This window comes from Spinacia oleracea, chromosome 1 (genome assembly GCF_020520425.1).
Source record: "Spinacia oleracea cultivar Varoflay chromosome 1, BTI_SOV_V1, whole genome shotgun sequence".
NCBI lineage: Eukaryota > Viridiplantae > Streptophyta > Magnoliopsida > Caryophyllales > Amaranthaceae > Spinacia > Spinacia oleracea.
In genome coordinates, this window is record NC_079487.1 from 50,703,844 (window position 1) to 50,719,114 (window position 15,271).

A 15,271-nucleotide genomic window follows, 5' to 3' on the forward strand; every position below is an offset into this window, starting at 1 on the left:
TCTGAAATTACAGCCATATAGGCAACGTTCGTTAGCGAAGAGGCCCAATGAGAAATTATCAGCCCGTTTTTATGGCCCATTCGAGATTATACAGAAGATTGGTGTGGTAGCTTACAAACTCAAGTTACCCCCCTGTATTCCATGTTTCACAGCTGAAACGAGCAGTTGGAGAGGTGGTGACAGCATCATCCTTGCCTGCTCAACTCACTCCTGAGTTAGAATTGATGGTAGAACCGGAGGCACTGCTGGATGTGCGTGCGAATGTGGGAGAGGAGACCATGGTCTTGATCAAATGGAAAGGGTTTCCTCGTTTCATGCTACTTGGGAAGTTGCGGCTTTGATCAATGATCGTTTTCCGGACTTCCACCTTGAGGACAAGGTGTTGGTTTGGGGGCGGGGTGTTGTAATGGACCATACCAACCCTGACCCACCTGTATTGGTCTATTACAGGCGCAACAGGAAAGGGGGTAGGCACCACAACCACAACAACAACACAGCTACAGCAGGAGCAGTTGGCACAAACTGACAAAGAAGCAGAGGAAGCATTAATGTTTTGTACTTGTTTGTTTTACTTCCTAGTTTGTATAAATAAGAGAGGAGAGGAAAGAGAATGGCGTTGAGAATTAATTGGTGAATTGGAGATTAGTAACCTCAAGTTACTTACCTGAGAGTTGTAGCCTAAAGCTACTGTATTTTGTAATCTTTCGACCGTTGAGTCCTAGCAATCAACAACTCCTTTCTCTACTTCTGTTCTTGTATCTGTGTGTTGGGGGTGAAGCCAACCTAGGGCTTTACAACTTCTCATATGCATTGATTTTGTTTCAGTGATAACAGTTGTGTTATTTCACCGATGTTGTGTGGTTGCCGGGAAGGGTGTAGAATTCGTTTACTGATAACTAAAAATGCTGGATGGCAGGATTTGTGTTTCATCGTCTGCTTCTGTGTCTCTTGGCTCTGACTGTCATTACATTGAGATATTTGAGGCTGTGCATACTGTTTGTTATGTTTGGTGTCTTTCACTTTGTAAGTGCTTCAGTAAGCTAAGGTATTTGCGCGTGGCAATCAATGTCACCTAACGCCGAAATACATGTTTTATGGACTCTTCTATATTCCATACTATGATGATGTGTTAAATATACCAAGAGAAGTTTACGAAGTACATGTTTTCTTCCTTGAATCATTTGTATCGATACTGTCTTGTATGAAATGCGTAGAGAATGAAGAAGGGACCAAAATTTTGTAGGATTTGATGATGGTTAACTGGAAGCAGTTGATGAAGCAAATTTTTAACTCACTCCTTGCTTGGTTGATGACCTGTCAAGAGACCAAACTTGTACCATGGCCTCATTATAGGTGTCTTTCTCTTCTGATGTGGTCTGTAATTTACTTGAAATATTGTGTTTTTCTTGTCAGGACTTTATGTTTCTTTTTCTGCTGTTGAAATGGTGAGGCTTAGTTTGGTTTTATCCTTGCATATTAACAGTTTACTGGGTAGTGTACCTATTATTTTTACTGAATTCCATAATAAACACTAGATTCCACAAAGAACCCACACTTTATGTTAGACATTCTTTTTACAAACCTATTCTCTACATTTTTGGTATTTGTACATTGGTACGCTAAACTTGATTTAATGATAGGGATACTATTAATATTTTGTAGTAAGACAAAAGGAAACAAAGAAGTTCAAGTCAGTTTTCAGCCCAGTCCAAAGCCAGGCGTCAAATGTTGGTGTTGGATCAAGCAACTATGATGGGAGAGAGGAGTTTAACAGTCAGAATGTATCTTCAAATGACTCATCCAGTAAAAGTTCCTCTCAAATGTGAGCATCTGTTTTTGTTGCTGCAGCCCAGCAGCTTCTAGTATGGTGTTACTCATAATTGTTAACTCTTAATCTTTATGTCATAATAATCGTATTTTGAAATGTATGTGGTTGATTATCTACAGATTCCAATTGCCTAACATGATAAGCTGCAAAGGACAATATGTCAATAAGTATTTTGTGTGAAATTTAAGTTGACTAACTCAGACTTGGACTAGTATGCAATACTTACTGATGTAGCATGAGAGCATTCTTATCAGTTATTTGTTCAATTTCTGTTGTCATCTCATGTTTTATAGCGACGTATGTTACTTCAACTTACACTTGCTTGCATATCATGTTGTATAACTCGACACTCTGACAAAGGTATGAAGTCTTTACCCTGTCTTACCTACGAAGTATATCTTAAACCACGTATTCACAAAGGAAATTGTAAAAAAAGGGAGGGAACAAGGAGATGTGATGCAGCTCACAAATGAGCTTGAAATTTGATTTTTTTTAAAACCATCCCATAAAAAATAATTGTTTTAAGAAACAGTAAACAAGTCAACTAGAAATGCGTGTATATCTATATTGTAATGTTAAAAGCACATGAAAAAAGTCTTCTAAAACTAGGAATAGGTTTCATGATTGTTGTGTTCTCTCATCTATGCCTAAATTTAGGATAGTTCTCGTGTCTAAAATTCAACCTGATGTGTCTGACACTGTGCTACATTAACAAACATGTTACTTAAATACCTTCATTATATGGTATTTTTATGGATGTTACCTTTTTATGGTTCACCTTGTAAAATTTTATAACTCTTTCATAGTGCATTTTTAACTCATCAGCATATTGGTATAAGCTGTGTTGCGACTTTTATTTGCATGATATTAGCTCATGTTTAAGTTTGAATTGTTTGGCAGTGAAAAACATCCAAGTCGAATTCCTTATCCTTTCTCTATAGCTATGGTGCTATTTGGGTGTGCTTTAGCATTTTCCCTCATTATATTTGTGAAAGGAGGTCCTTCATCAATTTTGGCGGCAATTGCAAAGACTGGATTTACTGCTGCATTCACATTAATATTTGTCTCAGAAATCGGGGACAAGGTATACATTTGCTGATTTGAATGATAAAGCGTTATCTTTTTTGAAGTATACATTATTTTTGGAGAGGGGGGGGGGGGGGGGGGGGGTGGCGCTATTACAACATACTGGCTTCCAGAATTGTGATTTTTTTTGGATTTTGGTAGTGATCCTGCTTCGTTTCTGGTTCTTTCTTAATTCTAGAACGTTAAGCATCATAATATGAAGCCATATACTTATTGAAATTTTAGTTTTGTTTAAAGTTATTTGGCAGCATTGACAAAACATGAAATATTTTCTTTTACCATATGACGGGTATTGAATGTGCTCCCAGCTGATTGGCAGAAGCTGCATTTATTGGAATTACTTGAGTTCTTTTTGCCTGTGAAGGAGCGTTTCCTCTTTGCTAACTGTTTGGGTTCAATATGATAATAATCTTTGTTGTTTGAGACTTTATTCCTCCTTGGCGCTTTACGGGCTTTAGTGACTTAAATCTTATAGGGGCTGATATGGGAGCATCTCATGATTCCTCTCAGGTTCCAAGTTAGATAGCTTATTTCAACAGAATCCTGTGGCCTGGTTAGGGTATGATGCTCCTTGCATATAATTTGGAAGGACAAGTTCAGTAAATAGTGAATCAAGATCAATTCAATTCGTGATGTTTATATTGTTCCATTCACACTTTTCTACTCCCTTCGGTTTGAGTGTTTCCTAGTTGACCTTTCACACACAAAGGAAAGTAGAAAAATTGTGAATTAGTTGACTAGTTGTACTGGAGTAGTGAATTAATAGGATAGAGTGAATAAATAATAGGATAGTGAAATTGAAGCAGCCTAAAAATAGAAAGGAGAGCGCTGGCCACGCTGAAATTGCAGCAATGTTGTCTTTAAGTATTTAGTTCTTGGGGCGTTTCTTTAGAGCATAAAAGCAACCCCATTTCTGCTATGTCCTATGCTGTTAGTCATCTTTCAGAACTCATTGACTAGGTTATCACTAATATGGGATATGGAATTGAAGAGCCTTGAAATTTGTAAAAACTGTAAATTCACAAAAGAAAGTATTTGGACTTGTATTTCAGGAGTTCCTGTAGTTGTCAGTCTTGTCACTATCAGTATATCTAGATATTCCCACGTATATCAGTGTTTCTAAGTGACACTAATGTCTTGGACAAATTTTTCTTGCCAAATTGGGAAAATATGTCAGTTTACGTTTTCTTAATAATTTTTTCTTTTGGTGTGGCAATTAAAGTGAGATATACAAATAAGAAGTGAATACATCTAGCAAAAGCTAGTTCTAACCAAAAACCACTAATGAAATTTGTTAGGAAGGGCCTTAATTATTCAATCATCATTTGCAAATAAAATCAATTCAAAACAAGCTAATTCATAAGTAGCAGCTTCTGAGTATCAGTAGCTTTACAAGCTACTCTGAATCTAATATGCTGCATCAGATATGAAGGACGTCTGCATCTCTTGTTAAACACTTTGTCATTTATCTGAATCCAGATGATGCATAACTCAGCAAAGAACATCATCAGCAGCTTTTATGTTTCCTACTCTTTTAGAATTCTTCATTACCCACTGCAACTCCTGATCAAAATGAGAAGGACTTCTATTGAATATATGAATAACAAATGCCTTATAGATTCAGGGCCTACTAGAACACAAAGGATATAAGTAAACAGTTGCCAGTTTCCACTCAAGCAGCCTATCAAAAGTAGGCAGTCTTTTCCATATTGTCAGCCTGGTTATGAACAAGCTTTTTGGTGTAGCCTTGTGACCTACTCATGGCTACCTAAGAGTTTCTGGTACATGTTTTTCATATAAAACTTTCCATCCTAGTACACAGAACTCCAGCCGCCAACAGCAGTGAGTTAAAGCTCACAACAGCTAAGCAACTCCAGCTTTGTCCCACAAGGCCCTTCCTTCAGATTCCAAACACCAGCACACCTAGGGAGACAGAGAGTATGCCAAGCTACAAGGGATGTTCTAGATGGATCAGTGTTCCCAGTCCATTAAAAAATTCTGCAGAAACATTGAATCTCTTTTGTAACATCTTGCCAAGGATGAAAATCTGACACTAGAAAGATTGCAAACTTAACAAAATAGTTTTACTAAAGGAAGAGATACAAATTAACCACTTGAAGGGACAAAAAGAATCTGTCTTTCAGCAACTTTCAACTGCTGCCTAGCCTTTCTACTCATTTCTCATGTGTTTTTCTGGGTTATCTCACTTTCATTTGCTCCTAGATGTTGATGAAACCCATTTGATTTTCATTTGTTTGTTGGACATCCTTGAGGCGTACAAAGAACTCTATGAGAGAGGTCAAACTAATCAAGGAAATGGTGGTGCAATTACAGATCCTTGAAGCCGATCTCCCCTTATATCCCATTGGGGCAACAAGTTCTGATAAGAGTACAATTTATAATGAAACTTGATTTTTGTACTGTCGAATTTTTTTAGAGCTAAATAAATTTTGGAAAGTGTCCAGCTAAATAAGAAAATACTTGACGGGTACATTGATTCGAACAGCAGCAAAATATGTGAACTAATATTTTGAAACTGACATGAATTAGATTTATCCTTGAACAATATCACATCATTAGCTAGCTTGTCATTTCCCACGTCTATTTTTGTTACGAATTATGTCACTTTCATGGGCATTTTATATATAAGGAATGTGTTTACATAGTCAGTTTTTTTTCTATACTTTAACCCTTTTAGTTTCTTGCTTTCTTATTATGTTTTGGTAATTATTCCCTTTTACATTTTAAAAGCTTAAGAATATGAACAAGCTTTCAGTTTGGATAATGTTTTTCTTAATTATTGCTATTTGATGTTCGATGGGATACAAGATGTAATTAGTGAAGTAAATTGTAGAAGGCCTTGTAATCAGAGTCGGGATTGGTCCTTGGAAAACACGTTTTTTTATCCTGTCTGTTTATGCTGGCGTGTCTTTACCTATTATACTGTCAATTTGCAGTAACATGTTTCACAATAATAGGCCTGAGGTCAAGTAAACTCATGCATCTTTCAGCTTTCTTTAATTTACGAGGAAGGTTATATTTCCATTTAATATACCTTCAGAGTTCAGACTGCCTTTACAACGTTATTTTAGAACTTGAAATATTGATAAGTTGTGTTTTGTGCATGGAGCAGACATTTTTTATTGCTGCTCTCCTGGCCATGCAGTATAAAAAAGGACTGGTATGATTCTCTCTCTTTCTCTCTCTATCAAATAAATTCATTCTTCTTTCAGTGTCTTTTATAGTTTTATCACATTATGACATTATCTATCTATCTATGCGTGTGCGTGCCTGTGTGCACGAGTATGCACATCGTTTGCACTTTCATGACTGTGCACTTCATTAAATCTCATCCCAAGGTCTGATGCTTTCATATATTCTATTAGTGTGTGGCTGCAAAATACAATTCTCACAAGTTTAAGAACTTTAAGTTGGCAAAAACATCTAATAGCAGGGCATAACTACATATTCATGCTCAGTCTCATCAGCAGGTGGCTGACATACCAACTTACTGTAGAATTATGATGGATGATTATAGTTTCACTCTTAGTAACCACTAACCAGTGAACTGATGCAATTTGAATATCTAAATAACAGCCTTCTAGTAGTTGTAGCAATATTTTAGGTCGCACTCTTATAGTCATTCTACAAGAAATGCCTCCTGTTTCCTCTTTGTATATGCAGCATAATTTAGGCATAGTTTGAACGTGCCTTTTGCTTAGAATTAGTCAATAGTGGATGTCATTTGGTTATAGCTACTTCCTTTGTGTATAGTACTGGTTGTCAGAACTAGGAGTGAAAATAAAGTAGTTGTAATAAGAAGATGCTTTGCCAGGGTTGTAATAAAGTAGTTTTAATAGTACTCGTTGTCAGAACTAGGATGTTGTTTGTTTGGCAGTTTGGCTTAAACTTAGGATCTTTACCGGGATTTGAAAGACTGTAGACCTGAGCCCCGGGCCCGACGTTATAGTGTCAACCATTTGACTTTTGACCAATAATGTCCGACGTGGCACGTTAACAAATTTCCGGTGCCTACATCCAGATATGCATATAGAGCAGATGATATGAAAATCAAATCAAATCAAATATTTAGTGCATTATTGATCGTATTTCCCCTGATGGAAATCCTATTTTACAGCCTTTGTTTTCATGAACCAGGTGCTGTTGGGATCAATGGGTGCCCTTGGATTGATGACCATTCTCTCCGTTGTTATAGGACGGATATTTCAGTCAGTACCTGCTCAATTTCAGACAAGTAAGTGTTAACACCTCACATTTTAGGAGTTGAGTTTATGATGTTTGGTTTAACTTATGTATGCATATATATGAGTCAACCGTTTACTCGGTCAGGTCCATGGTATCTCCTTTTCATTTTTTTTCTTTTTTCTCTTGTTTTCTTTTTGGTTTCTGTAAGGTTAAATTACAAAAATTCATAAACCCTCCCCTCGAGGTTCATAATGAACCACATTGCTTATCACATAAATAAGTACCAAGATATATGTATGTTTTTAGATATGCATAGTTCTTCGGTCATGAAAATAAAAAAGAATAGTTCTTCGGTCTTGGAAAATATCATTCATGCACTTCTAGACTCCTTGATAATTTGTGGAGAAATAAGTGGTTATCTTTGAATGTGTTTTTTCGCTGCAGCAAGGTGGAAATCAGTGGGAAGTTGCACCTTACCATAAACAAGTTCCTCATACTTATAGGAAATGATTGGTAGGGCTAGTTAAAAAAAAACAAGAGGAACAAGTGGAAGGTCCAACAACAAGTTAAGAGAGCCAATCATAAGAAAACAATAAATTCGGTTCCTTTTTAGTTCCACGTGAATCTTGAAATGATGCTAACACAATCAGAATAGAAATAAAACCCTCTTCACAATAAAATGTTATAAAGGTTGTTTCTTGCAAATAATTTTTTTTAAGGTCTAAAATTGCCAAAAAAAACTATAAAAAGGTTGTTTCTCGCAAAGTTAAAAACATCTAAAAGGTTCGTTTTAACAATTTTTTCAAGAGAAAAAGACGCCGGTACGTCGCAAAAAAAAAAAATTAACATCTGAAATTGCTAAAAAAATTATAAAAGGTTATCTCTCGCAAAATTTGACATATAAAAGGACTGTATTGGCAAATTTTCCAACCTTTTATGATAAATAAACATTTTGCATATTGTATGCATTACTCACGTACTCGGTCTTAAGAACATAATAGTAAGAGACTAAGAGCAGTCAAAACTATTGTAGGAAATGGGACAATATTTTCATGAATCCTTAGTATATGTGTGTGTTATTTCCATGTGGTGGCATTAATATACAATATATCATAGAAATATATAAGCATACTACTCTTTAAATAAAAGAAAAGAAGCAAGTAAAAGCAAAGGGAGGTAACGTGAGAGTGAAAGGGAGTTTTTGAACCCAGCATTGGCAACATTTACCTTAAAACATGGGCTACATTGTTAATGGGTAGACTGGTAGAGGATGAGGAGTGCAATGTCAGGTTTGCAGTTGACCGAGACTGGCCTTTCACTCCTATGTCTCTAACTTACTCTTAACATTAAAACCTCCAATTTTGAACCTTCGTCAAAATAAATTCCTTTGTCACAGTTTTTGGGGTGCCCCAAAGGTTATAATTTCTTTTCTGGAATGTTTTCAAATATTTCCCTTCCAAATGATTTGTTGATTGGAGTATTTCATAGGGGAGAATGTGTGAAGTAAAGAAAGATATGTCCTCCCTTGATGCCTTGCCTAACGTGAGGATCTTATTTTAGGACACAGGAGTACTTTGTCTCAAACTGTTCCACTTCACATCTTGTTCTTTGTGCTGTATACTCATGTACGCCTGAAGAGGGGGGAGGGGGGGGGGTGATGTTTTTCATTTCTATTTTATATTCCACGTGATCTTGGTCTAGATTAGGGCACCAGCTACAAACATGGGTGCTATTTAGAGTGGATTTCAATTCACAAGCAGCCAAGGTGGAGAGCTGCATTTCAGTAATTACCTGTTCATATGAATGTACTCCTCGTTGCGGAATTGTTATTTTTAGCTTATCTGCCATAGACCTATAGTATGTATTCCATAAATGCAATTTGTTTCTGTCATGACCCAGAGATTCATGCATTTAGCTTTATCTCCAGGTAATCTGTAGTATTTACCGTTTAGGTGGTGTTTCACATATAGCTGTCAAATATCTATAGATAATGGGTCAGTGTGAAACTGGCTTTCAGTTTTAATACTTTAAAGAGGAAGTTTGATGCTAATCATGAATGGTCTCCTTTACAGCTCTTCCAATTGGAGAATATGCTGCTGTGACTCTACTGCTATTCTTTGGGTTGAAGTCAATAAAGGATGCATGGGACCTTCCGGCAGTTGATTCCAAGGGAGAAAATAAGGATGGCTCTGAACTCGGTGAATTTACCGAGGCTGAGGAGCTTGTGAAGGAGAAGGTCAGAAACACCATATTCCTTGGATACTGTGATTGCATATTTTTCAATTCTCCAATGGAAAACCTTATCTCTCACTTCTTTTCAGTGTTCTGTTAACTGCCCGAACACTTCACTTCACTCAAGTATTTCTCTTTATCACCACTCGATTACCTATAATGCCAATCAAATACTTATATAATTTCATTCTATGTTTTTATCTAGGATTTTATTTGCTTGGGAAAAACAAATAAATCACAACTTTCCTGTGTAGTTTGTTTGATCCGAATCAGATTTAAATAGTGAAGGTTACATTAATACCAATAATTGGTGGTGTTCTCAATATAATCCCACTATTAACTCATAACAACACCAATTATTAATCTACCCTTCCCAACAACAGTACCACCTAATTTTTAATTTTTTTGTTGATCTTCTCTCTCTCGCTCTCTCCTCAACACAACGATAGCCTACTGCAACACCTTAATCCAACACCCTTACCCCCTCCCAACACAACCATATCCCTGCCACACTATCAACCCAACCTTCCATTCGTGTACCCTCTGCCAACACCATATCCCACCCAAATGGCTACGTTCACTACCACAACTACTTTCAACATTCACCGCCACCAGCCATGACCAACCTGCCAACTTCCCCAGCAATAGCCATTTTGCACGATAATCACCAACACCATCAGTCCAACACCTAACCATTTCAAAGACAAGAACCCAACCCTTCTATCTCTTGCACTCTCGATCTCCTCCATTCCTGCAACCACCCCTTACATACGTAAATATCAGAATTCAGAACGGGTTATTGGTTATGGAGCTCACCCCTGATGTGCCCTCAAACACCCAGAGAGATGCTCCTTTTTTTTGTCACTAGAAATAGGCTTCTTTTATGGATGAGAGAGAAAGTCAAGGTGAGGAAAAGAGTGGGAAGTGGGATGGGGAGGAAAGAGATGGAGAATCGGAAACAGGGTGTGCTGGGTTGTGGGCCTATCGGCAAAGGGGTCTGCGACTGGGGTTACACAAAGAGAGGAAGGGGAGATGGAAGGGGTAGGGAAAGGGGGGGAATTGAGGGGAGGATTTTTTTCTGACCAATATACTTTGACACAAAAACAATTTTAGCAATTGAAGAGGTTAACTAAAGACGAGGATATTTCAGAAGGGTAGGCCAATAGGCTAATAGTTGGGATCATAAAGAGTCAATCAATAATGGAGATCATAATGAGTCGATCAACAGTTGAGATTATTTTTTGGAAAAACACTGACAGTCGGATTCATTTTTTCTTTTGGCTGTGGGATGTAATGGACTAAATCAAAATGACTCTTAATACCTCTTCGCTTCCTTTTCATGAAGTAGAAGATGGTTGTCCCGTAGTCGTCCCGTTATCGCTTTTCGGTCAATTGGAAACAACCTCTCTGCAATTGCAGGGGTAAGGTTGCGTACGTCCGACCCCCCTTACCCCGCTTCTTGCGGGAGCCTCTTTGACGCAATGGGGTAATGATAATGATAATGACTGACAGTTGGATTATTGGTGTTAATTTTTCCAGTAGAAAAAAGATGCTCCATCTATATTTTAATATGTGTTGCACTTCGACCGGCACACAGTTTTAGGAGGGTGAGTTGATTTTTTTAAAATAAGATGCAAGTGGGGTTAGTGGGAATAAACAATTGTAAGAAAAAATAATGGGGGTATTAAAGTATTCAAAGATAAGGCATAATGATAAAATATTAACAGTGGGCCTTGTGAGGTAAGGACAAAATAATAAATTAGGAGAAAAATATACAAAAAATAGAAATGCAAAACATATTACAACATGCCGCTTTTAGAAAGTGTAATACATATATATGCCATGCGTATTTTATTAAATGATGCACTTTGACCGCCATAGTTTAGGGAGGGTGAGTTGATTTTATTAAAATAAGATACAATTGGGTACATGGGGAATAAACAATTGTAAAAAAAGATAATAGGGTATTAAACTATTCAATGAATGTAAAAGGTAATGAATAAATAATAAAATAGGTGAGAGTGGGGAACATGAGAGGAGAGAGATATATTACTAAAATGTAAAAACATACAAGAATGGAAAATGCACCATTTAATAAGAAACTGCATCATTCAATAAAATACGAAGGGAGTTCATTCATTATCATTACCCCATTGCCTCAAAGAGGCTCCCGCAAGAAGCGAGGTAAAGGGGGGTCGGACGTACGCAACCTTACCCCTACAAATGCAGAGAGGTGGTTTCCAATTGATCCAATAGCGATAACGGGACGACCATCTTCTACTTCATGGAAAGGAGGCGAAGGGGTTTTAAGAGCCATTTTGATTATTAAGGAAAAAAATATCCCCCGTAACATGAAAGAAACATTTTTCCGTCGTGAGTCGTTGAAGAAAATATGTTTTTTTTGTAATTAGGGCCTGTTGTTTCAACTTATTTTCACCGGCCTATTTTCACTTATTTCGGCTAAAATAAGTTAAAATAAGTTCAGATAAGTTCCTAATTCCTATATTTCTTCCGTTCTATATTTATTGTGCCATGGGGGTTTGACACTAGATAGAAATACAAACTTGTCCATGCGATTGAAGTATTAAATAAAATAACAAGAGTTAACATGTGAGGGTATATTAGATATTATAGTGTTAAAGTAAATATTATATTTCCTAAAATGGTTATGGTGCAATATTTGTGAAACTTTCTTAAAAGGTAAATGGTGCAATAATATTGGAACGGAAGAAGTAAGTTCATTTAAGATAAGTTCAACAAAAATAAAATTAGGTCTTTCAGACAATTTAACACAAAAATTAATTTCAGTCAAATTCAGTTGAAGCACAAACAGATAGATGATGAAAATGAAGGTCTTGCTGTCAAACAGAACTGTTCTTAATCATCCTGCCATTTCCCCACTTACCTCTCTCTTTATTAAAACAGGAATGATAACCTTTGCATTAGTGGCGTGCTGACGGCCAATGATTTATTTGTGCAGGCTTCAAAACAACTGTCAAACCCTTTTGAAATTCTGTGGAAGTCATTCACCCTTGTGTTCTTTGCAGTGAGCATTTAATATGATCAGTTAAAATGTGTAATTTTAACTCATATATTTATCTAAAACATGCCTAACCCTTTGTTTTTGCAAGGAATGGGGTGATCGCTCAATGCTTGCTACCATTGCCCTTGGTGCTGCACAGGTACCGCACAAAACTAGCAGTTGTTATTCAATATTTATGCATGCATAAGTTTGACTATGATGTCCTATTTCTCAAATTTCAGTCTCCATGGGGCGTGGCAAGTGGAGCTATAATGGGACACCTAGTTGCCACATCTGTTGCAGTTCTTGGAGGAGCATTTCTTGCCAAGTACATTTCTGAAAAGCTGGTAGGTCACTGAAATCTTTCTGCTATTAAGTTGTGTGCTATCTCATTGTTCTTTGTTATATAAAAACTCACTATATTTCCTCTTAGGTTGGCTACTTGGGAGGAGTCCTGTTTCTTCTTTTTGCTGTAGCAACATTCTTTGGATTTTTCTAGTTCTCCCTGTTAAACAACAGAGTTGAAGGAGAGAAGAAGATTTCCCTAAGATTCAACTCATTTTTCAACTTTCGAACGTTACTCTTCAAAGGAAAAAGTTTCAGAAGATCTATTCTCCAGATCATGAACTCCTCGCCACTGATGCATTAGTCGGATTGTGCAAGCAGAAACTGTTAGCTCTATAACCAGCTCGGATGATATAGAAGTTACGGCATGCCATATTAGTGAGAGGGCATCTTGAGCAGAAATTTTGACAAATTCCAATAACCCAGATAAACCAAGTTAAATCTGTTAATGATAGGTATTTCTTTCTTTGTTAATGAAACACGGTATTTTGTATTTATGATCCACTTTGTAGATAATATATTTCAAGGACCAACTTGCTGTTACAATGTTTGTGTTCATAATGAAATTCCCTGAAATGGTCCAGAACAAATTTAGTGTTGATAAAATATTGAATATTTGGATAAGTTTTCATCTTTTGGCTGATGTACGGGCTGTAACTACGTCGATGTTGATGGAGAAATGTATATGGAAATCTGATTTTAATTGTTCTCGTAAGCAACCTTCTATCAGCCCCAGATTAAACATGCGGGGTTACACGGTTGCTAAACGCAGTCTGGTTTTACTCGACGCAATCCTTTTTACTTCACTTTTTCTTTCTAGAAAAATCATAACCCTCACTTTTACTATTTTCTCTCAACATTTTTTGATATTATTTCGGTACAAATACATTTAATTTTTTATTAGTGTCACGTGTATCTAATCAAATTAGAATACATATTTTGATTGCAATGGACGATATTTTTGACTTGGAAGACCTTGGAAATGCGGTAATTTTCGTTTTTTCCTAGTTTTTTGAGCAATTCATGCAATTGGTATGAAATAAATACGTCTATTTTGTACAGATTGAACAGAATATAATTAATTATTTCTTACAGATTGAACAAAATATAATTAACTAGTTCATACAGATTGAACATAACAGAACTAAGTGTTCCGTACAAATTGAACAAAATGATGATACTAGTTCTTTCTATTGTCTATAATGAAAGAGTTGTCGACTGGTCATGTAGTGTTTGTTTGTTATACATTAGTAGTGATGATACAACTTATTTTTGTTATGTTCAATTTTGAACGGGATTATATTTTGTTCAATTTATACAAAATACTTAGTTCTGCTATGTTCAATCTGTACGAAATGATTAATCATATTATGTTCAATCTGTACGAAATAGTTAACTATATTTTTTTTCAATTTGTACAAAATAGAAGTTTTACTTTTATACAAGTTGTATGAAAAGACTCAAAAAAAACGAAAATTACTTCAATTCCAAGTCAAAAATATTATCCATTGCAATCTAAATATTTATTCTAATTGATTAGATATACATGAAACTAAAAAAATCAAATTTATTTGAACTAAAATAATATCAAAAAGGTTGAGAGAAAATAATAAAAGTGAGGGTAGAGTTTTTTTTAGAATGAAAAAAATGAAAGTAAAAAGGGTTGCGCCAAGTAAAATCAGGCTGCGTATAGTACTCTCCGGTTCTTGAACGACTGCTTTTGGTTGATCGTGGAAGTAGAACTTCTTAGGAATAAGTTTTTCTCATGTATTACTCCCTCCGTCCCGGAATACTTGACCTGTTTTCCTTATCGGGTCGTCCCTTAATACTTGACCTGTTTCTAAAAATGGTAATATTCTAACAATATCATATTATTTCTCACTCCACCCCTATTAACCCACCTACCCCCTACTCCATACAAAAAATAATTAAAAATTCAACCCCTACTCTCCCCCAACCCCACCTCTTAACCCACCTCCCACTAACTACATTAAAATAATACCCCACTATCAACTACTACCTATTAAATTAAATAAGTCAATTCAAGTCCCTTAAACTCTGTGCCGGTCAAACCGGGTCGAGTATTCCGGGACGGAGGGAGTAGCATTTTCTAGAAAGTGGGTGATATTGTTTGGTTAATCATAGGAATTAAACTTCCGTAGGAAATCAGGTAATCAACTTCCTACATTTAGTAGGAAGTGTGATTTCAAATGTTTTTGTTAATCAAACAATACTTTAATTTTCCACCTCCTAGGAATCATATTTCCTATGTTTTTTCATATCAACCAAACATAACCTAAGTATAAAGGAAAGAAAAAAGATAACGACTCATTTTGGTCTTATAAATCAGTCATTATAACTAGTTCACTGTTTTAAAAAACAAACGGCGTATTTTGTGAATTGAGTTTCAGACTAATCTCTTAACGGATAGTTAAAATTTGGGTTCACCTAAATCAATTGTCCACATTTTTTTCCACAAACTTTCCATTCTTCCCTTTCTCGTTCCTCATCCACCATTGATAAACTCTCAAGCTCCTCTATCCGATCTCTCA

At 36.2% G+C, this 15,271-nt stretch overlaps 1 protein-coding gene across 1 annotated transcript in view; it reads left to right on the plus strand.

The window, feature by feature from the left end:
- LOC110775323 (protein PAM71-homolog, chloroplastic) overlaps positions 1–13,309 on the plus strand; it is a 30,602-nt gene extending 17,293 nt beyond the window's left edge. The window contains exons 2-10 of the mRNA XM_056837588.1: positions 1,663–1,822; positions 2,729–2,912; positions 6,048–6,095; positions 7,073–7,169; positions 9,193–9,356; positions 12,333–12,398; positions 12,484–12,534; positions 12,617–12,721; positions 12,808–13,309. Coding sequence (XP_056693566.1) covers positions 1,663–1,822; positions 2,729–2,912; positions 6,048–6,095; positions 7,073–7,169; positions 9,193–9,356; positions 12,333–12,398; positions 12,484–12,534; positions 12,617–12,721; positions 12,808–12,873 — 941 coding nt within the window. The 3' untranslated portion in view covers positions 12,874–13,309. The remainder of the gene's footprint in view (positions 1–1,662; positions 1,823–2,728; positions 2,913–6,047; positions 6,096–7,072; positions 7,170–9,192; positions 9,357–12,332; positions 12,399–12,483; positions 12,535–12,616; positions 12,722–12,807) is intronic.
- Positions 13,310–15,271: the final 1,962 nt, after the last annotated feature.